This window comes from Odocoileus virginianus, chromosome 7, assembly GCF_023699985.2.
Source record: "Odocoileus virginianus isolate 20LAN1187 ecotype Illinois chromosome 7, Ovbor_1.2, whole genome shotgun sequence".
NCBI classification, from domain to species: domain Eukaryota; kingdom Metazoa; phylum Chordata; class Mammalia; order Artiodactyla; family Cervidae; genus Odocoileus; species Odocoileus virginianus.
In genome coordinates this window covers 58,692,353-58,716,425 of record NC_069680.1, presented here as the reverse complement: position 1 = coordinate 58,716,425, position 24,073 = coordinate 58,692,353, and the positions used below count along the sequence as shown (strand labels likewise).

The 24,073-nt window shown below is 38.4% G+C and overlaps 1 protein-coding gene and 1 non-coding gene across 5 annotated transcripts in view; both read right to left on the bottom strand.

The window, feature by feature from the left end:
- TET1 (tet methylcytosine dioxygenase 1) overlaps window positions 1-24,073 on the bottom strand; it is a 138,731-nt gene that overhangs the window by 81,627 nt on the left and 33,031 nt on the right. For 2 of the 4 annotated variants that reach the window (XM_020869895.2, XM_070470742.1), the window contains exon 3: window positions 13,772-13,825. In XM_020869895.2, the coding sequence (XP_020725554.2) occupies window positions 13,772-13,825 (54 nt within the window). The other 2 variants (XM_070470744.1, XM_070470743.1) reach the window with 2 other exon arrangements.
- On the bottom strand, window positions 20,630-20,763 carry LOC139036118 (small nucleolar RNA SNORA36 family). Its single transcript, XR_011488856.1, has one exon. It is a non-coding gene; the product is annotated as a small nucleolar RNA SNORA36 family (small nucleolar RNA).

The window sequence follows — 24,073 nt, the reverse complement described above, 5'->3', positions numbered from 1 at the left end:
TTCTGTGGCATTCTTGTTAAAAATGCATAATCTGAATCTAATCATGAGCAAACATCAGTTCAGTCGCTCAATCGTGTCCCACTCTTTCCGACCTCATGGACTGCAGTATGCCAGGCTTCCCTGTCTGTCACCAGCTCCCGGAACTTACTTAAACTCACGTCCATTGAGCTGGTGATGCCATCCAACCATCTCATCCTCTGTCATCCCCTTCTCCTCCCGCCTTCACTCTTTCCCAGCATCAGGATCTTTTCCAATGAGCTAGTTCTTCCCATCAGGTGGCCAAAGTAATGGAGTTTCAGCTTCAGCATCAATCCTTCCAATGAATATTCAGGATTGATTTCCTTTACGATGGACTGGTTGGATCTCCTTGCTGTCCAAGGGACTCTCAAGAGTCTTCTCCAACACCACAGTACAAAAGCATCAATTCTTTGGCGTTCAGCTTTCTTTCTAGTCCAACTCTCACACCCATACATGACTACTGGAAAAAACCAAAACTTTAACTAGATGGACCTTTGTTAGCAAAGTAATGTCTCTACTTTGTGATATGCTGTCTAGCTTTGTCATAGCTTTTCTTCCAAGGAGTAAGTATCTTATAATCTCATGGATGCAGTCACCATCTGCAGTGATTTTGGAGCCCCAAAAAAATAAAGTCTCTCACTGTTTTCATTGTTTTCCCATCTATTTGCTATGAAGTGATGGGACCAGATGCCATGATTGTAGTTTTCTGAATGTTGAGCTTTAAGCCAACTTTTTCACACTTCTCTTTCACTTTCATCAAACGCTCTTTAGTTCATCTTCGCTTTCTTCCATAACTGTGGTGTCGTCCGAATATCTGAGGTTATTGATATTTCTCCCAGCAATCTTGATTCCAGCTTGTGCTTCACTCAGCCTGTCATTTTACATGATGTACTCGGCATATAAGTTAAATAAGCAGGGTGACAATATACAGCCATGAGGTACTCCTTTCCCAATTTGGAGCCAGTCTGTTGTTCCACATCCAATTCTAACTGTTGCTTCTTGACCTGAATATAGATATCTCAGGAGGCAGGTCAGATGGTCTGGTATGCCCATCTCTTTAAGAATTTTCTACAGTTTGTTGTGATCCACAGTCAAAGGCTTTGGCATAGTCAATAAAGCAGAAGTTTTTCTGGAACTGTCTCGCTTTTTCAATGATCCAATGGATGTTGGCAATTTTATCTCTGGTTCCTCTGCCTTTTCTAAATCCAGCTTGAACTTCTGGAAGTTCATGGTTCACTTACTGTTCAAGCCTGGCTTGGAGAATTTTGAGCATTACTTTACTAGTGTGTGAGATGACTGCAATTGTGCAGAAGTTTGAGAATTCTTTAGCATTGCCTTTCTTTGGGATTGGAATGAAAACTGACCTTTTCCAGTCCTGTGGCCACCACTGAGTTTTCCAAAATTGATGACAGCACTTTCACAGCATCATCTTTTAGAATTTGAAATAGCTCAACCGGAATTCCATCACCTCCACTAGCTTGTCTGTAGTGATGCTTCCTAAGGCCCATTTGACTTCTCATTCCAGCATGTCTGGCTCTAAGTGAGTGATCACACCATTGTGATTATCGGGGTCATGAAGATCTTTTTTGGATAGTTCTTCTGTGTATTCTTGCCACCTCTTCTTAATATCATCTGCTCTGTTAGGTCCATACCATTTCTGTCCTTTATTGTACCCATCTTTGCATGAAATGTTCCCTTGGTATCTCTAATTTTCTTGAAGAAATCTCTAGTCTTTCCCATTCTATTGTTTTCCTTTATTTCTTTGTATTGATCACTGAGGAAGGCTTTCTTATCTCTCCTTGCTAGTCTTTGGAACTCTGCATTCTAATGGGTATATCTTTCCTTTTCTCCTTTGCTTTTCTCTTCTGTTCTTTTGACAGCTAATTGTAAGCCTTCCTCAAAAGACCATTTTGCCTTTTTGCATTTCTTTTTCTTGGGGATGGTCTTGATCACTGCCTCCTGTACAATGTTATGAACCTCTGTTCAGTTTTTCAGGCACTCTGCCTATCAGATGTAATCCTTTGAATCTGTTTGTCACTTCCACTGTACAGTCATAAGGGATTGATTTAGGTCATACCTAAATGGTTTAGAGGTTTTCCCTACTTTCTTCAATTTAAGTGAATTTGGCAATAAGGTGTTTGTGATCTGAGCCACAGTCAGCTCCCAGTCTGTATACAGCTTCTCCATCTTTGGCTGCAAAGAATATAATCAATCTGATTTCGGTGTTGACCATCTGGTGATGTCCATGTGTAGAATCTTCTCTTGTGTTGTTGGAAGAGGGTGTTTGCTATGACCAGTGCATTCTCTTGACAGAACTCTATTAGCCTTTGCCCTGCTTCATTCTGTACTCCAAGGCCAAATTTGCCTGTTACTCCAGGTATTTCTTGACTTCCTACTTTCCATCCCCTATAATGAAAAGACATCTTTTTTGGGGTGTTATTTCTAGAAGGTCTTGTAGGTGTTCATAGAACTGTTCAACTTCAGCTTCTTCAGCATTACTGGTTGGGGCATAGACTTGGATTACCGTGATATTGAATGGTTTGCCTTGGAAACGAACAGAGATCATTCTGTCGTTTTTGACATTGCATCCAAGTACTGCATTTGAGCAAACATCAAATAAACCCAAATTAAGAGACATTCTAATTAAGGTATATATATTCTTTGAAAATGTCAGACTGACAAGATTAAAGAGATAGAACAACTGAATGCAATTCATAATCTAAGATTATGCCCTGCATTAAGGACAGACAGTGAATTTTGATCAGTAGATGGTAATATTGTATCAATGTTAATTTCCAATTTTGATCATGGTACTATAGCTATGCAATAAGAGGTCTTTTTTTATAGCAAATACACACTTTAGTATTTAGGGGTAAAGAGACCTCCCATCTGAAATTATTCTCAAATAATTCACGGGGGGAAAACTACATGAGAAGACATAAAGCAAATAAGATAAAATGTTAACATGAGTAAACTAGGTGAATGGTATATGAGAATACTTTGTACTATTCTTACAACTTTTCTGTTGTTTGAAATTATGTCAAGGTATTTTTTAAATTTTAATGAAGCTAACAAGAATGAAGTAGGAAGATGAGATGCTTTCTCATTTTGGAGTTGAGCATATTACATGGTTTGACCAACAAATACGACTGAATTTTCTTAGTTGAAAATCAAAATAGAAAATACATTGTTTAGGTTGTCTTTTATTTCTGGCCATGGGCAGCACATAAGTTAGTCTTGACAGACAATTTTTCAGTAGCAATTATACTGAGCAGAAGTTAGACTGTCCCTTATGTAACTATGGTATGTCATGATGCACAGTATCTTAGAAAACGTGGCCCAGGTAACTCAGCTTTCTGATGGTTCCAACTTGTTTTAAGGACGTGATCAAATATCAGAGGCTTTAAATAAACCCTGGATAGCTGGATTAAATTTCTGATGAAATGTTCTAACCTATAGTGCAGGTATTTTACACTATCCATTAAGTGAGACATAAACTAGATTTCAACTGTGTAGAGTGACAAAAATCATTGTTTTGAAATAGCTTCCTTTTATTTTAATCTACAAATAACATTCAGAGTTTTACAAGTTTCATCAATACCCTGACTTCAAGCCAATAACAGTACTTTTACAAGGGCTTCCCCATGGTTCTATAAATACTGCTACCTCTTTTTTTTTTTCTTCATTTCTTTATTTCAGTGAGCCAATAATTAAGGCATCCCTCTCTCTGCCACTCCCTGCTACCACTTCTATAGATGTGGCAGGTCAATTTAATCTCTAAGTCTAGCCAACCACATTTAGTTTTCCAATCTGTTAATCTCCTCTAATTAAGAATTTAGGATCCAATCCAGGAAGCACTGGACAATCTCCAACAAAGGCCCCAATAGTTAATGTAGATTGGATAACCTCTCTGAAACCTGAAATTTATTGTAATTTACCCAGATGACTTCATTTTCAAATCAAAACATTTTACAAAAATGTAAAGAAAGAGAAGTAGTATTCAAAATCACCAGTGAAGAAACACACACACACACACACAATGGTAGGAAGAGGGGATAAAGGAGTGCAAAGAGGCAAGAAAACCAAATCCAAGATGTGATCTAAGATTACAGGCTGGATCAGGAGGAAACAGCTAAAAGGGATTTAGAAGGAGGGGGAGAACAATTGAGAATATTTTTAAAGGGACAGTATCTTCTGAATCATTAAAAGTCTTCAGTATGATCATTGTATTATAGTTAAGGAGAGGCATGCTGCAATATTTATAGGTAAAATGTCACATGGCTCAGCAAAAGAAAGAGTACTGATGCACAATGTGTTATTCTTTCATCTTTTCTGTAGGTTTGATTTTTTCATATAAAATTTGAAGAATTAACCAAATTTAATATATATATTTATATAACATTATATATATATCCTGATTTCCATAGCAACTCATTAGCAATACTATCCAAGACAGGCCTGATGATTTCAGAAAGTAGTCTCCCTTACATACCTAGTTGCCACTATAATAATTTCAGCAGTTTAGACCTAACTGACTAAAGTTAGGCCATAAAATGCATTAATTCAATCATTCATTACACCAACACTTATTGAGTTGGTAGGTAGAAGATATTGCTCTAAGACTGCAAAACACAAAGTTGAATGCTGCTCTAAACCTAAGAAGTTTACAATCTAGCTTAAAGCATAATAAAAGCAACTAAAAATCTAAACACATCAATATTCTATAAAGGATTTTATTTTATGTTAACAGTCATAACAAAAACAGTCATGATGTTGAGAGCTATCATTTAATAAACATCCACTCTGTATGGGATAAATTTAGCAAAATTAAAATTATGTAATCTGCTAAACAACCCTTATGGCAGAAAGTGAAGAGGAACTAAAAAGCCTCTGAATGAACATGAAGGAGGAGAGTTAAAAAGTTGGCTTAAAGCTCAACATTCAGAAAACTAAGATCATGGCATCTGGTCCCATCACTTCATGGGAAATAGATGGGGAAACAGTGGAAATAGTGTCAGACTTTATTTTTTGGGGTTCCAAAGTCACTGCAGATGGTGACTGCAGCCATGAAATTAAAAGACACTTACTCCTTGGAAGGAAAGTGATGACCAACCTAGACAGCATATTAAAAAGCAGAGACATTACTTTATCAACAAAGGTCCGTCTAGTCAAGGCTATGGTTTTTCCAGTGGTCATGTATGGATGCGAGAGTTGGACTATAAAGAAAGCTGAGAGCTGAAGAATTGATGCTTTTGAACTGTGGTGTTGGAGAAGACTCTTGAGAGTCTCTTGGACTGCAAGGAGATCCAGCCAGTCCATCCTAAAGGAGATCAGTCCTGGGCATTCATTGAAAGGACTGATGCTGAAGCTGAAACTCCAATACTTTGGCCACCTCATGCGAAGAGTTGACTCGTTGGAAAAGACCCTGATGCTGGGAGGGATTCGGGGCAGGAGGAGAAAGGGGACGACAGAGGATGAGATGGCTGGATGGCATCACCAACTCGATGGACATGAGTTTGAGTAAACTCCAGGAGTTGGTGATGGACAGAGAGGCCTGGTGTGCTGCAGTTCATGGGGTTGCAAAGAGTTGGACACGACTGAGCGACTGAACTGAACTGAAACAACCCTGTGGATTAGTTATTGCTCCCCCTTTAAAGATAATGAAAACAGTTCTCAGAGAGTTCAATACATTTTCCTCAGTCAAGCACCTTCCTTTGGGTACTGCTACTACCACAAAAAAACACACAGTTTAAATTTTCAAATGAAAAGTAGTCAATAGCACTAAATACCTTATCATATCAAAATTTAAATACTCAGGGACCTCCCTGGAAGCCCAGTGGTTACATCTCCATGCTTCCAATGCAGGGAGCACATGTTCCATCCACTACTACTGTAGTGGAACAGTACTATAGTAGTGGAATGAGATCCCAGAAGCCAAGTGGCAAAAAATAAGAAAAAAGAAACTCAAGAAAATTTCAGATTTGTGTTTTCTATTATCAGAGAAGTTATATCTATATAAAATAACATTAATTAAACTTATTTCAAGAAGTGGAATAAACAGTTATTAGATTTTCCCCCTTTCTAAAGTAGAATGAATACACAAGATAAGTATGAATAAAAATATTTTTCCAAGAAAAAATATATTCAGACATTTAAGATATTTAAACTTTGTGATAATTGAGTGAGAATGTTCTCATGTGATTCTTACCTAGAAGAAATCATCCTTAAGGTACATAACTTGCAAACAACACTATAACTTATATCCTGTTTCAAGTGTTCATCCTAGTCCACATTTTTTTTTGCAGCTGAGTTTTTTTTTTTATTTGTTTGTTTTTAATTGATGGAGAATTGCTTTACAGTACTGTTTTGGCTTCTGCCAAACAACAACATGAATCGGTCATAAGTATATATATGTGCCCTCCCTTTTGAACCTCTCACCACCTCCCTCCCCATCCCACCCCTCTAAGTTGTTCCAGAACTTTCCCAGAGTCATAGGGCAAATTCCCATTGACTATATTACATATGATAATGTATGTTTCCATGTTTCTCTCTCCACACATCCCACACTCTCTTCCCCCTGACACCGTGTCTACAAGTCTATTCTGTGTTTATCTCCATTGTGCAGCTGAATTCTATAATAGAAACTAATCATCAACTGTGAGATAATTTTTCATACTGATGATATTCTAGTCTTTATTATAGAATTATTGATTCTATAAAATACATACATATAAAAAAGGGGGAAAGAGAAATTTAACATTTTCAAGGTTTAAAGTCTTCTTTCTGATACTTCTCATTACAAAAAGCAGAAGTGACATTTTTAAAAAGAAAGGAAAGACTTGGGGGATAGAAAGAAAGTGAATATATTGGTTAAAAAAAATACATTTTCTTAAAGGCTCACTTAATGTTTTTAGTAGGATAAATTATATTTTTAGATTTAATAATAATACCACTAATTGAGAAATTTCTATGTGTCCAGCTATCATAACCAATGTAACATGTATTAAATAATTTGCTCATCTCTATAACAATCTTATGATGCTATGTGTATTTTTGCGTACGAAATTTAAAATTAAACAACACACAATATAATGTTTAAAATAAAGCTTTGTTACTTAAAAATAACTAATTTCCTAAAATAAGTTTATTATTTAACATCTGGTTCTCTAAAACCATGAAAAGAACCTATGCTTTAATCAAAATCATATATCACTAAATTATAAACATAATAAAACTATACCATCTCGTCCCTTAAAATTTTTCAAGTGCAGAAAATCCTGTTTTTAGTTCAAAAAGAAAAAAAAGTTAGTATTTAAAACTATGAAGCACAAGAACAGGTTAAAGAATGACACTGTAATCTTCTTTCTCTTGAATAAGCCACTATGGTGGGCAAATCTTGCCATCACATCTTTAAAAACATATTTTTATGACACATTTTTAATACTGAAAGGCATTCCATTATTAAATTAATTACAACTTGAAGATGATTTCAGACACTAGTAAGGTTTTAACAAAAATTTAACCAACAGTTTCTATTTTAGCTCTTTTTACCTATCTGTTGAGTAATATTCTAGCCAATACATGGAGAGCTATACAGTAAAGAAGGCAGACATCAGAAAACAGTATGAATCTAGCACTATCAAAACACAAACACATTATCAGATGAGCATAAGGATTCAAGACACAAAGCATATGTTCTTTCCTGAGCTCAGAAGAATTCAACAGACTTTTTTTGTAGCCTGAATGAAATTTTCTTCAAGCCTATTTACCCTACTTGGCTTCTGTTCACTCTCATTCTGTTTGGGATCATTCCTAGAAATTACAAAATGGACATGAGTCTTGAATCACTGGGAATGTTCATGTTCCAGTGATAAATGAATGATCTGACTGTGTGTGAGCTGGCTTAGTGAGAATTCAGCCCTGAAATCAGTCTCATCATCCCTGGGCAAAATGCTATGTTACAATTTCTGGATACGCAAACCAGAAGCCCCATGTGTGCCTTTGAGCGTGTGAATAAACATTGATGAATGAGCACACATCTTTGATAGTTTTTGCCAGCACATGACATAAGGAGGAAAATAAGGACCATGTGTTGTTGAATCATAAAGCTACATTCTTAAGTTTTATATGATCACCTTATATGCTAAGATTATCTTCTTCCAATTTATATATGTTTGTGGGGTTTTCTTTTGTTGTTGTTTTTAAAGCTGGTATCCCTTTGTGGATACTTTTACCACTCACTCTGAATCATCCCCCCCCACCCCACCCCTCGTTGGTCTGTTATATTCAGACATCTGGGATTCCTTGCCCTGGACTATGTAAGACTATCATAGGACGTCCCAGTGGTCTAGTAGTTAGAATTCTGAGCTTCAACTGCACAGGTTAAAGGTTCAGTTCCCTTGTCAGAGAACTAAGATTTCACATGCCATGTGGTGTGGTCAAAAAATTTAAAACAAAAACAAAACACAAAAAAACTATCACTATGCCTCCACCTACCCCCAATAACCATCAAGATCACTATAGGATGTCACTAAAATTTGCAGCATGCTGCTGCTATAAGTCATGAAAAGTTACTTTATAACTAGACTTAAGAAAAGTTTATCACTTTACCAATGATTTAACCAAGTGAAACAAAGTTGTAGATAATCTTGCAGAGACAAATCTTTAGTAACCTTGTTACCTTTCATTTCTAGTAGCTTAAGGAGTTTTTTAAGATAAACAAGGTAACTCAATTGTATCTAATTTGGTACTTTTGAACCCTCACTAGTATATGTAACAATGTACAAATGAAGGAAATAGTTTTCAAAGGTACCAAGTAAATTTCCCTAGGGGGTGTTTTGCTCTAGGAAATTTTTTTGGTTTGCTTTTTTTCCCCTCAAAGTATATACCACAATTTGTAATTTATTAATTTGTCTTTTTTTTTTTTTGCCCTCAATCTCCCTGAGGGCAAAGATCACTTTGGACTTATACACCATTGTAGCCCAGCATTCAGTATGGGCTAAAAAAGTATTGACTGAATGTCAGTAATACTGTTTCTCAAGAAAGAAGACTCACTAAGCATTAACTGTGTGCCAGGCAATGATGGCACTAAATATTTCAAGTATCACTGTCATGTAAATCAAGATCACATATGAAATGTGATTCATTTATGATTTGATTCTCCTTTTAAAACATGTTTCAAAAAGACTAATCAGTATAGCTACACGCCATTATCTTGTCCTTCTCTTAGTGAGACATGTCCTATTTCCCCTCATTCCATACCCCCCTGCCCCCTCAACCACTTCTTCTTTTATCAGCATCATCAAGAAAGGAAGGAAACAGCGAAGAGCCGGGCTGCCAGCACGGAAGCTAGCAGGAAGATCAGTTCGTTTTCTTTTTTCTTTTCTAAATCATTTGTAGACAATTTCCTGGTTTAATATCCCCCGATATTTCTTAGTATTTGTTCAAAATATAATACTTTGATCTTTTATAACCAAATAGCTAGAAAATGCTTCTTACCAGTCAAGAAATTACAGAATGTATAAATGCAGTTCACTCTCAGGGATACCCACACTTTTTATGCTGACATGATTTTAGATTTTCAGATAAGTTGCAAAAATAGTATAGAGTTCTTATATAAACTTTACCCAACCCTGTCAGTGTTACTTTCTTACGTAATCATGGTTCTGTTTTGACCCTATCATACTGTCCCTGTGGTCATTTAGTGATGCTGAATATGTTTTGTTTGTCCCTTCAGGTCCGAACTCCATCTTCTACACCCTCTTATAAGACACAGGAGGCTGAGCAAGATATATCTCATTAGTAGGCTCCCTTTCTCCTTTTGGGTTCTGATTGGGATAAACCAATGAAAGAAGCAAGAAACTGGAGGGCAGAGTATTTATTTCCATACCCACCTCCCATGACTTTCTTGCTGAAGAAAGATCCCATTACCATAGGCCACATAATAGAATAGTCCTGTTCTATTTAGCGACTGACTTTCTGCTCCCAAGCCCTCATTCCCTCAGGCCTAGGAATGGCAATATGTCTGCTGTCCTTAGCCCGTGGATGCTCTGTTATCCCTTGATTTTTCTTAATCCTGCCCTCACCCTTAAAAAAAAAAAAAAAAAAAAAAAACCCTTTCTTAAATTCTCCCCAATATTTCCAACTACTAACTGTGCAATCTGATTTTCTCCAGAGATAATGACTGACAACCTAACCAAAGTGATGTTACCTTGAATTGACTTTCTCTAAGAGTATATATCCTTCTACTCCAAAGCATAAAGTTATGATAATTTACATAAAGGTTTCTGCCAAGAATTCCAAACCATGCCACTCATAAGTACACATTCATGAAACACGGCCTGAAATCATCTCATACGTTTATCTTTCTCAAGACTCAAGTGAACAATTAAAGCACAGCTAATAAGCTGTCATCTATAAAAATAACTCCAGTGAGTTAAGGCAGAAATGTTGCCTTCCAGGACCCGTAAGAAAGGAGTTTGTGCTCAGCACCCCAACCTCATCCCCCAGTCATTTGATACCCATTCTGGCCATGAGAGTACTTTGGACAGAGACTGTGCTTTCAGCTAGAAGAAAATGCTCTCTTTAGTCAGGAACGTGAGATCACTATTTATAATTCTAAATATTGAATTGTAACAGCATGAATACAGATTACCAATTCAAATAGACTGTTTAAAGATGAGAGGTATGAGATGCAACAGGCATTTTTTTTTTTTTTTTTTTGCAACAGGCAATTTTAACCCATTACTAGATTCAGGATTTAGTTAGCAGGTTCACAGTAGGATGAGACAAGCTTTCCAGTATCCTTAGTCAGACTCTTCATTTATCCAACTACTTCCTAATAGATTATGAAGATGAAAATCAATCAGGATACTTATAGGTAGCAGCCACCCTGACCAAGAGCAAGGGACTGAAGAGATTTGAAGACTTTAGAGGCCAGAGTCCAAGGAAGAAGAGTAGAACTCAGACATAAGGCCAAAAGCAAAACTGTAAGCTGAAGATTCCCATCACTGACCCTGAGTAGCAGCTGACTGTAAAGTTAAGTCCTCACCCATAAAATCCTAAATGGAAAGTTTTACTTTTCCTCCACCCTCCCTCCCAAAATGCAGATTTAGTTTTCTTAACATCTCCTTTAGGGCCACATAATATTCTATGCTTGAACTGGTCCGGTCCGGGTGCTGCTTCCAGCTGTGCTAGGAGGCCGAGGCAAGTTGGAGGCCTCAGTTGGACAGGAGGGAGTGGCATCATCCAGGGAACAACATGCCCACTGCCAAGCAACTAGCTGACATTGGCTGCAAGACCTTCGTCACCTCCATGATGGTCCTCGTGTGTACGGGGGCTACTTTTGCAGTGTCCGAGCCTACCACTATTTCTAGCGGCTCAGCTCCCAGCGCCAGGCTGCAGAAGAACAGAAGACCTGGGAGCCCTGTAGGATGGACAGGCTTTTTTCCTTGAGCAGAGAGGCCCAAGGCCTGCTGTGGAAAGACTGCACCTGCAATCATTTCTGAGTCCAGCGGACCAGGGCCTTAACGGCTTTTGAACTCTGATGGGAAAAAGTGCCCATGTTTTCTCTGGTACATCCAGTTTGGAGAGGCTATCAAATCAAAACAGGAATGGAAGGGTGAGGCACACTTAACAGACGCTAAATAATTTGCCATTCCAAAAAAAAAAAATTCTATACTTGCTCAACTGTATTTTATACATATCAAGCTGAAATCTGAAAGTATCTTAGCATTTCTTCTGTGGTACGGAGAAACAAAGCTTTCTTTGGAGAAGAACAAAAAAGTATGCCCAACAGAAAATTAAAGAAAACATTTTAAAATGTCAACATCAGAAAATCATTAATTTTTTCTTTCTAGAGCATTTCCTTACTCTTGTACAACAACTGATAACTACAGAGGAAGTGAGCAACAATTTGGTTCTGCTTGTTGTGGCACATGAATATCAGCCACACACAGGCACTTATTTCTTTTTAAAAGTCAGAGTTCATTGCCATGATTCAAAAAAGCAATACACAGTATATTTACTTCTGAAATTTATTTCAGGTAACAGGACACCCACAGACTAACAAAATAAACAGAATTCAAGAGTATTCCCAGGGCCCAATTCTACCTCAAAGCAAAGGGAGGTAATGACTTAGCTACCAGGGTTAGACCATATTAGTTTGTCCATGCAGTTTCCTTCCTTTTTTGCAATGCCCCCTTCCCACCCACCCTCAACCTGCCCCCCCCCACCTGCCTCCCCACCTCACCCCACCCAACACACAGACAAATCTGAGAGCCATTTATAACAGCAAGACTAAAACTATTTCTCACTTGAAGATTTTAAGACAAAATAACTGAGGTGGATATACCCAATAGAGCAAGTGTGAAAAGAGAATAAGATATACATTTAGAGATTTTAATGATATTCTTCTATAATTTGGGGAGGAGAAAAAATTAAAAGGAGGCAGGTGGATCAATATGCAGAAGAAAAAGAGAGAAGGGTTTAATTTACCTTGAAAATAACCAGTATTCTATTTGTCTAAGCCCAGTGAGAATTTGTGCCAAGCAATCTCATTCATTTCACAGTGCCTAGCTCACAACTGACTGTGTGGTAAATATTCAATAAATACTTGTTGGTTGATGAAAAATGTACATGGCAATGCTGTGTACACACAGGAAACAGAAACTTGAAGTGGTCAGACAAATTAGAAAGCAATGCAAGGTTTGGTTCTGCATGTCAATAGCATTTTCAAGGTACACAACTGAGGAAACAGATGAGAAAACAAATGTGCCACATCCATAGTTCAAACATGTTCTTTCTCTTTGAGTGTCAACACTTTATTTGCAAAAGAAAAACTAAGATTAGTATAAGATATTTTTAATTATATATACACAATATAACTTTAAAGACTAGTCATTTTATTGCTTAATATGTCTTCTTGAATTAAACAGGTTGCCTGCTCAAGATTCTTACATTCAGAATAGCAACATACTAGCTGAAACCTTTAACACATAAGCACCTATTTACTAGACTAAAGCTAGCCTTGAACTTTTAGTAATGTATATGATTTTAAATTAACCCTGCGAAATACCAGACAAAGCTCATAACACAGACTGCTAGCTTATAACTGAATTAGGTAACTACTAAATACTCATTAGGCAAATTACTGAAAATAAAGGAAACATACTCATTCCTACAGCTTCATGAATGCCAAAATTAAAGATGATATAATGAGAATTTGGGATTAAGCAATTGTAATTTGGCTGTAAAATCTCAATGGCTTACACATTTTAAATTGAAATAAAACCTCTAAGCATCTTTTCCTTTAGAAAAATCACACATTATAAAATAGTGTCTAATGGAAGGTCTATTAAAACTACAATGGATCATAGCTGTCAACTTTAAATAGTGTCTTTTTCCTTAAGAGCTTAAGTTTACACACTGGTGCAACACCACAAATGCAGATGCTACAAAGAGAGCTACAAAAAAAGCCACAAATTTTATTCACAACACTTTGCATATAAAGTTTTCCTTCTGCAGACTTGTGTGGAGTTGAAAATAAAGGATGCTAATATGCATATTATGTAGCATATAAAAAGAGAGAAAGAAAGAGAAAGAGAAAACACTTTAGTTGAGGGAAAATTCATTTATCTACTGAAAATCTGGGAGAACTCACATCCACTGTACTCCAAATTTACCCCTCAGTGACAGAAAAATACTATATGAAATGGAAAAAAAATTAAATATGATTTAATCAATAGCTGATTACCTTTAAAACTTTGGGCTTCTTTTCCCTCTGGGGCCTCTTGTTTTCCTTTACAACCTAAAAAAAATCAAATTGCAAAATGAGCCTCCGTTTAAGAGAAAAAAAAAATTAGCTCCCACCCCCCCCCCCCAAATTTTTTTGGCTATTTCTCTATAAAAGTACTTATCCCATCTAAAACCATCAACATGTTTGCTAGGCAGAACCTAAAGAGCTTATGTAAAATGTATACTTTAAAAGTCACTGAAAGAAAAGCCTGCATAAAGATGAAGTAGGGAAATACCCTTTTTTCCCCTTAAAGTCTGTCTTAATTAGCCTCTGCATTCTTCACAGCGAAGCCCACGAGGTAGCCATCTTGCTTGCTTCTGCAGAGGAAGCCTCTACAGTGGAACAGTTCTGCAAACTGCTTTTTGGTATTATTATCATGGTGTTTAAAGGCAGCCCTGGCCTGCCAGCACTGTAGACGTGCTGGGCATGCCTTTTGCAAAAACAGCCCCACAAAGAGTGCAGCCAATGGCAATGCAGAGCTTAGCAACTCCAAAGTGATCTTCTCTGCCTAGCCTTCCTAGACAAAGGATCTCCTGTGTGGCTCCGCTCTCACCACAGGACACAGGCAGCCACAAGCTGCGACATGGAGTTCGCTGCGGAGGATCTGGTCGCGCCGAAATCACAGGAGGCTTCAGCAAACACAATGCACACAAATCCCCCAGGTCTCCACCATCGGATCGATGGCGGAGTCTCCCTGATTAGTAACCTCTTGGCGGCTCCGAGGGCAGGTCTGCGCGGGGGGGTTGGGGTGTGGGGGGGTGCATGGCCCTGCCTCCAACGTACAGGAGATATAACTGAGCTGAGGGGGGCATTTGGGCTTGCTGAAACTCTGGAAGGTATTGTGCATTTTTACTTTATAAGGCAAGGCTAAATATTGGCGATATTTAAGGCAGGGAGGTTATGTGAGGACACTAGGCTCAGCTGTTGGGCTGCGTGTCTCATTCCTCGGGAACCACACCTCTCTGCAGCCGGCGCTTTGCCCAGAAACACAGCAATTTGATTTCTGTCAATAAATGTCCAATGACAAAGGCAGATTAAAAAATAATAATAAAACCGCTTAAAAGGAAAAGGACAGGATGAGGACAAGGAAAGGGGGAGGAGTTTTCAGAATACACTTGCCACTCTGAGTGGCTGGCGATTTCAAAAAGCTTTCTCTCTCTTGCTCTGGACGTTTCTGATGACCTTCATTTCCCCCAAGAAATTTGTCGCTTCCAGAAAGTGGAATCATACTTTTGGGACATAAGAAGCACCTTTGGCTCCTCTACCTTCCAAGATCTTCAACTGTCACCGAGCATCTCTCCGCAAAGCTGCCAAGCAGGTCCCCACGTGGAGCCTGTCTGTGCGCGGGCTGATGATCAGACACGGCCACTTGGTTCCCAGGGGCTGGGAGCTGAGCCAGAGGTGAACAAGCAGCCACCCACACTCAGCACACCTGGGCTCCCCCCACCTCCCACGCCCAGTGGGTGGCAGGCACTGGGAGGGCAAGGCACCACCGCTGGAACTTGCCAGACTCTGGGAATGACAGAGCCAGGAGGCTAGCCCCTCCCTTCAGCCCCCTGGACCAGTAATAACGGCAATAGACAAAGAACAGGACAGCTGTTGGAGCTGGCAGGTCTCAAGGCCACTGCCAAAATTCAGTGCAGAGGCCACTCACAGAGGCATCACAGCCACCTTGACAGCTGCACAGATCTGGGGAAGACAGCTTCAGCTCCATCCTCACAGGGCCAAAGTCTCAGCAGCACATTTGGGGGATTGGCAGGAGGGCCTCTCTGGCTGCTCAGCCAAAGATGGGTTTTCCACTTGCAGTTGGATTCAGAACAGATTCCCACAACCAGAAATCGGGAACAGAGTGAGGGCCGGAAAGCCTGTATTTCATCACCCTTGATTCCTAGCCTTTCGGTTTGCCACAAAAGCACGCTTTTCTTGTTGGAATGGGAACTCCAACATGCATTGTTTTCCCGCTTTAAACTACCTCTCCTCCACCCATCCACCCTCAAAAATTTTAACAAATGTAAGAAGCAAGCAAAACCAGTGGATTGTAACCTAACCACGTTCACCACGGCAACTTCAAGCACACTGAGCCCGCACTAAAAAGCTCTCTGTGGGGAATGAAGCCAACATGAAACGGGTCAAAAACAGGACCAAATACAACAGGATTTGAAAATGGGGGCAAAACCTTTTAGCCCTGTTTCTTTCTCTTTGGAGGCTTGTGTGTGTGTGGTAAAATATAGAAAGCAAAAAAATTTACATTTCCACCATTTTAAAGTGTATAATTTAGTAGCATTAAGTATATTCACAATATTATGCAAATGTCACCACTTTCCATTTCCAGAACTTTTTCATCATCCCAAGCAGACACTCTGTACACTTGCAGTTACTCCCCACTCCCTAACTTCTGTTGACTTTCTGTTCTACTTCGTCTCTATACATTTGCCTGCTCTAGGTACCTCATATAAGTAGTAGCAAGCAATATTTGTTCTGTTGTGAATAACAATGGGTATGCAAGTGTCTGTTTGAGTCCCTGATCTCAATTTTTTGAGTATATACCTAGGAGTAGAAATAGTGGATCATATGAAAATTTTGATTAAGTTTTGGGTGAGGAAACACCAAACCATTTTCTGCAGCCAAGCCACTTTTTTGTTTGTTTGTTTGTTTTGCCATGTTACACTCCCATCAACAATACATGCAAGGATAGCCCTACATTTCCTAAAGTGTTTTCCATTTCAATTAAAGATTATGTCTCTCCCCATGAATACCTGGATAAAAAATTTTAAAAGCATGAACATTTTCCCAGGTTGATTGCTCGCTGTTTAGTAAAGTGGACATGATATATTAAGATATATATATATATATATATTTTTTTTTTTTCCCCCCTCACCATATGGCTCATGGGATCTTAGTTCCCTGACCAGGGATTGAACCTGGGCAGTGAAAACAGAGTCCTAACCACTGTATTACCAGGAAATTCCCATAATTATATATTTTAAATAATTTCATTACCTGTGTGATCCATTGTTTGCCTCAAAATAAAATAAAATCAGGATCATGGTGTTAGGTCTACTAAATATCCACACAGGTGAGAAGTTCATTTTTTTTTAAAGCCCCATGGGCAGGCATTTTCACTGCATGGGATACTCATGAAACTGCATAACATTGCACTTGGTAACCTAAGCAAAACAAACATCAAAGGTCTATGTGCAGTGTTCTGTAAAATGAATTAATAAATAAAGCCAAAGTTCGTCCCAGCTAATGAGAGTTAATGGAAGTGATCACACCTAACATTAACTCCAAATATCCAACCGATACTACACCATGAAAATCTGTACTTGTTTGAACACAGAATACATTGGTAGCCTCTATTGGTTGTGACCATCTGTTCTAAATCCCACACTTAGTGATTTATCTGTCTCAGCTCAAGGCTTAGGTGATAGTGAGCTTTGATGGAGAAAATAATCAGAAATTATTAGCAGAGAAAGTGGAGGTCAAGAGAGCCATTTCCACTCTCTTATTATTCAGAGCAAAATGCATACAACTAGATTTTATTGAATGATAAATTCAGAAACTAAGAAACATGATGTTGTAGTCCTACTTATTCAGAACTTATTTTTGTTACTTAAGTCCATTTGTTTATTCCAACCTAATCCTAACCACAAGGAATTCATTGCATGAGTTGATATTTAATTTTGTAATTAACTCAAGTGTACTAGGTTCTTTCAAATATTACAAAATAGTTCTATCTCTTTTCTCTTAAAAAATCACATAATTGGGACTTCCCTTGTGGTCCAGTGGGAAAAACTCTGTGCTCTCAATGCTGGGTACCTGGATTCAACTTCTGATCTGGGAACTAGATCCTGTATGCTGCAACTAAGACCCGGAGCAGCCAAATAATAAATATTTAAACCCCTGTCCCCCACCCCCCCCAAAATCACATGATTACAGAGATAAAAAAAGAATAACAGGGACTTTCACGGTGGTCCAGTGGTTAAGAATCTGCCTTGCAGGCTAACAAACACATGAAAAGATGCTCAACATCACTCATTATCAGAGAAATGCAAATCAAAACCTCAATGAGGTACCATTACACGCCAGTCAGGATGGCTGCTATCCAAAAGTCTACAAGAAATAAATGCTGGAGAGGGTGTGGAGAAAAGGGAACCCTCTTACACTGTTGGTGGGAATGCAAACTAGTACAGCCACTATGGAGAACAGTGTGGAGATTCCTTAAAAAAACTGGAAATAGAACTGCCATATGACCCAGCAATCCCATTTCTGGGCATACACACTGAGGAAACCAGATCTGAAAGAGACACGTGCACCCCAATGTTCATCACAACACTGTTTATAATAGCCAGGACATGGAAGCAACCTAGATGCCCATCAGCAGATGAATGGATGAGGAAGCTGTGGTACATATACACCATGGAATATTACTCAGCCATTAAAAAGAATACATTTGAATCAGTTCTAATGAGATGGATGAAACTGGAGCCCATTATACAGAGTGAAGTAAGCCAGAAAGATCAAGACCAATACAGTATACTAACGCATATATATGGAATTTAAAAAGATGGTAACGATAACCCTATATGCAAAACAGAAAAAGAGACACAGATGTACAGAACAGACTTTTAGACTCTGTGGGAGAAGGCAAGGATGGGATGATCTGAGAGAACAGCATTGAAACAAGTATACTATCAAGGGTGAAACAGATCACCAGCCCAGGTTGGATGCACGAGACACACTTGTCTCAGGCCTGGTGCACTGGGAAGACCCAGAGGGATCGGGTAGAGAGGGAGGTGGGAGGGGGATCAGGATGGGGAACACATGTAAACCCATAGCTGATTCATGTCAATGTATGGCAAAAACCACTACAATATTGTAAAGTAATTAGCCTCCAACTAATAAAAATAAATGGAAAAAACAAACAAAAAAGAATCTGCCTTGCAATGCAGGGGACGCAGGTTCCCACATGCCGGGGGGAACTAAGCCTGCACACCACAACTGCAGACTCCACATGCGCCGCAGTGAAGACCACATGTACAGCAACTAGGACTCAGCACAGCAAATAAATAAGTAAACAAAATCAGAGAAAATTTAGGTCATAGATAAATCTAAGAGGTGAGACCCAGAGAAGTAAAACTGCTTAACTCAGGTTACATAGCAAGTTAGAACTTGAGCCTGAATCTAACCATCTTACACAGCTCTCCCTATAACTTCTCATTTTCAGTACTCAACAATAGACCTTTATAAATATCTCAAGATAACCTTAAAGGAACTGTCTTCGAAACCATACCCTTCAGGACAAGAATACTGAATCATTATGTTGTACACCTGAAGCCAATACTCTAAATAAACTATTTTTTAAATAATAAATATTTAAATAAACTATTTTTTTAAAAAAGAACCCTCACATGCATCATTTCTAGCATAGAACAGCAGCTCAAGAAAGTATTTTAGGGGCTTCCCTGGTGGCTTAGTGGTAAAGAATCCTCCCACCAATGCAGGAGACACGGGTTCAATCCCTAGTCCGGGAGGATCCCACATGCCACGGAGCAACTAAGCCCATGTGCCACAACTACTGAGCTTGTGCTCCAGAGCCCGGGTGCTGCAAGTACTGAAGCCCTTGTGCCCTAGAGCTCCTGCTCCACGACAGAAGTCACTTCAATGAGAAGCCTGTGCATGGCAAGAAGAGAAAAGCCCACGCAGCAATGAAGACCCAGGGTAGCCAAACAAATAAATTAAATAATTTAAAAAAATTTAATTAGTGTTTTAAATTAACATTACATCAGATGTACTTTTTAAAAATGTATTTTGTGCTCTCAGAGATAAATCTATGAATAATTTCAAAATCCTACTTCTATTTCTAAACATAAGCAATTCTGTACCCACAAGAAACTAGACATACAAATACTGCATAGGAGGAGTCTTCTAAATTAATCTCAAGAGTTATTCACTATGCCTCAACACTGACACCTCTGCAGCACAAAATCCTTCTAATATAAGCCATTGTCTCATCTCCCATGAAATCATTTTATATTTCTTTTCTTATGTACTGTTGGAGACTCATGGCTTTTGCAGCGAAACCTTGGTAAGATATTCCAAGTACCATCTTCTGTAAATTTTCAATCAACAAGAATAAAAAAAAGAGCAGCTCATACTTTAACAATTCTAATGGAGATCTTAAAATCAGTTTGATTTTATTTCATGTGTGCTATAAGAACCTGAACAGCTAACACTGGAGATCTTCCTGGATTACTGAGTCAATCTCCTGGCACAGTCTTTCTCTGTGCTTTCCTCCCCCAGTTCCTTCTCTGAGGCTTATCTACTGTAGCCCTTTTCTTCTCTAAGGGGCCACGTCTGCCTAATATCCAAAGCCATTCTCTCTAGCAGTCCTGCTTAGTGCTGGTAAAAATAACTGCTCTTCAATAGCTAGAACTAAGGAACAAGTGAACAAAAAATGATCTTCTGCAGTTGCCAAGCAAGGGCAGTTGACAATGAGGTGAACTATAATGCCCGAGACTAAATGGGGCTGAAATATCACCTCACCCCACTTTCTTCTCAACAATTCTTCATACTAAATACTGACAATCCTACTCCCTCTATTACAGTAGATCCATAATTTGAACAGAGAAATCCAATAACATCATCTTTTTTTGTCATATTCTTTTTTTGTCAAAATCAAATCAGAAAGGATGCTGTGATTTAGAAAAAAATTTCCCCCTTTGTGAATGATATGTTGAAGTTTCTTTCTTGTTATTGCTAGTCTGTCCTATATTTTATAATTAATATTATTTAGTTATTTGTTCTTTGCAGTGTATCTGTAGGCCAGGCGGTATATGAATAGAGTAATGCTTTCCATCCACTCATTCCTCTTAGCCTGTGCTTCAATGTCCCAAAGTGTAATTAACAGGACAGAGAAGCTGCCCTGAACTGAACTCAACACTCTGGAAATCTTTTTTGTTTCTTTGTTTTTAAAGGAAGTTCTGTACCTTTGGGCTCCTTCTCTACATCATGCAAGAAAGCTGAAAGTTGACTCTAGAGAGCATTGTACCCTCAGTTTTTGATCCAACAGCAAAATCTTAAAAATATTTTGTTTCGCTGAGAAGGCCAAAGCATTTATGCACATACAACTTGTTTTTTAAAAAGTCAGACCTAGGTGTCTCCTAAATTTAGGAAAATCAAGCTCATTTGTTAATTCATGTTTTTACAATGAAATTCCCCTATTTAATAACCAAAAATCCTTAAAAGAATAGTGTTGTTTTTAAAACAACTGTTGGGTACTCTCAATATGTAGATATGTTCTGGGCTTGCCCTCCAACCCCTCAGAATGTACCATCTCAGGAGAGACCTAAACAGATAATTATTAAGTAGTAGAGTATGCAGATAGAAGTAATATAGAATGGAGATGAGGGCTTCCATGGTAGCTCAGATGGTAAAGCGTCTGCCTACAATGTGGGAGACCCAGGTTTGATCCCTGGGTTGGGAAGATCCCCTGGAGAAGGAAATGGCAACCCACTCCAGTATTCTTGCCTGGAAAATCCCATGGACTGAGGATCCTGGTAGGCTACAGTCCATGGGGTCGCAAAAGAGACAGAGTCGGACGCGACCAAGCTAATAGATGACAAGAGCAAAAACAACGAACTTTCACTTTCACAGAATGGATGTGAGCCCAGAAAGCTATACAAGACTAGAGAAGTCTCCCCAGAGGAAGTGACATTTATTTCCACTGAGACCAAAGGATAGGTTAGAAGTTGGTTAAACATAGAAGGAGAGAAGAAAGGTGTGTGCCCCAGATGAAGGTAACATGTTCAAGGACACTGGGAACACTGTGGCTATTGACAGTCACACTATGGGGAGAAATGTATGTAAATAGACACACTGCTACTTGGGCATTGATGCTGTTCAGTCGCTCAATCGTGTCCGACTCTCCTGTACAATGATACGAACCTCCATCCGAAGTTCTTTAGGCACTCTGTTTATCAGATCTAAATCCCTTGAATCTATTTGTCACTTCTACTGTATAATCGTTAAGGGATTTGATTAAGGTCATACCTGAATGGCCTAGTGGTTTTCCCTACGTTCTTCAATTTAACTCTGAATTTTGCAATAAGGAGTTCCTGATCTGAGCCTCCCAGTCTTGATTTTGCTGACTGTTTAGAGCTTCTTCATCTTTGGCTGGTCATTAAGCATGCATATGAAGAAATATAATCAACATTTAATTCTATACCATTCAGGTTTGAAATGTTTCTATTTCAACCTTCAACTTTCCATTATTGGTCCCTTCAAAAGCCAACAATGATACTCCTGTTAAGTTGTTCCTAAAAAATAGCTACCTTTTAAGAGAACTAAGGGTTTCTCAGGTGGCTCAGTGATAAAGAATACCCTGTCAATTCAGGAGACATGGGTTCAAGCCCTAGGTTGGGAAGATCCCTGGAGGAGGAAGTGGCAACCCACTCCTGTATTTGCCTGGAAAATTCTGTGGATAGAGGACCCTGATGGGCTATAGTTCAAGGGGTTACAAAGAGGTGGACACAACTGAGTGACTGAGCATGCACAAGAAACGACTGGTTTACCCCAGATCTGAAACCCTTGTATTTTACCTGTTTAAAATTCCCACATATAACTAAGTCTCCTAATCAAAGAAAAGCAATATTTTGAAAATAAGTGTATGTAGGTTTTTGTTGAGATGAGGCTACTTACTCCAGAAGAGTTAATGTCTTTAGTCTTTTAGCTAATTGACTAGAGTCCTACACAATATGTGGAGAAGAAAGATTTGTCTGCCTAGAAATGTCTCTCTTTCAGCTGGGTAACTGGTTGTACTAGACAGATGCTTCTGATGGTTGGAGAAAGGGAAGTCTTTTCTTTGTTCATTCCAGAAATAGAACAGAGAACACCAACTATATTAGAGGCACTGCTTAACACCTGTGGAATCTCTGACTAAATGAATAACTTTTCCATTGAATCCAACTCAGGTAGAGAGAAAACACAGAAAACTTTCCATGGAGCCCATAATATCTACAATTATAGAATGCCTAAAATTAATCTTTTTCTGAAGTTTGTTTGACTTTCTTGATAGCCAAATACTTATTCATTGGACACATCAGTTCTTGTTTAAAATAAATGATTCTCAATATTCTTAATAGAGACATTTCTTCTAACTTGCGAGTACCATTTCACTATCTGAGGGGATCCTTTTGAGCTTTTGCAATGTAAAGCCCTTTAGTAATATCTTGTGGGATCAGAAGGAGACATATTTGTCGTAACAGGAAAAAAAAGGTTATTTTTCACTATAGTGCACCTTAGATAACAGGTATGGAGCACAAACTTCTACCTGTGTTAACTGTGCAAGTTTAAATGAAAAACTTGCCTATGATTATCAGGAATGTTTTAACCTAACTGATTATAATGGCGTTTCCATAGATACTCTTAATGACCAGTTGAGAAAATGCAATTTCTCCCCAAATCTGTTTGATTTACCTGATTTCAAAATACTTATTCAAAAGGCACAGGAGCTCTTATTGTTTAAAATAAATGGTCCTTGATGTTTTTGCTAGGTATTTATAAGCTGTGAATTGATATTTTCCTTGCTCATAACAACAATTCTTTCATGCACATCACTTGAGAGTAAGTCAAACTGCATTCACCAAAGCTGTGATTGTTTCTAACTTTATGAAATATATACCCCATATTTTTATAGGGCTACTTTTGCTAATAATCATAATGAAGCCTTAGTGACTTGGTGGGGGGGATGACCAGTCTACCTAACAATTCCCTAATCGTAGCTATGCATGTGATGAAAGAAATTACTTTAGATTTTTTTTGAAACAAAAGTATTCTTTCCTCCAGGCCCCCTGTTCACCTTAAGATGTTATATTACACATAAAATATAATTTATTTTATATAATATAATAAAAAGATAAATAAAACATTTATAAAATATATTTTACACATATTGCTAAAATATGATATTATATAAGATCAGTATGTCCCTGTTGTTTGGTTGCTCAGTTGTGTCCAACTCTTTGTGACCCCAAGGACTCCTCTGTCCTTCACCATCTCCCAGAGTTTGCTCAAATGCATGCCATCGGGTCGGTGATGCTATCTAACCATCTCATCCTCTGGTGGGATCCAGATCCCAATGATGCTTATTAACTGTGTGACCTTGAGCGAGTTAGCCTCCCACAGACTTTGTCCCCATCAGGGACAAAACTGACATTAGGGTTAAATGCTATCATGACTATGAAAAAGCTCGTGGTATGG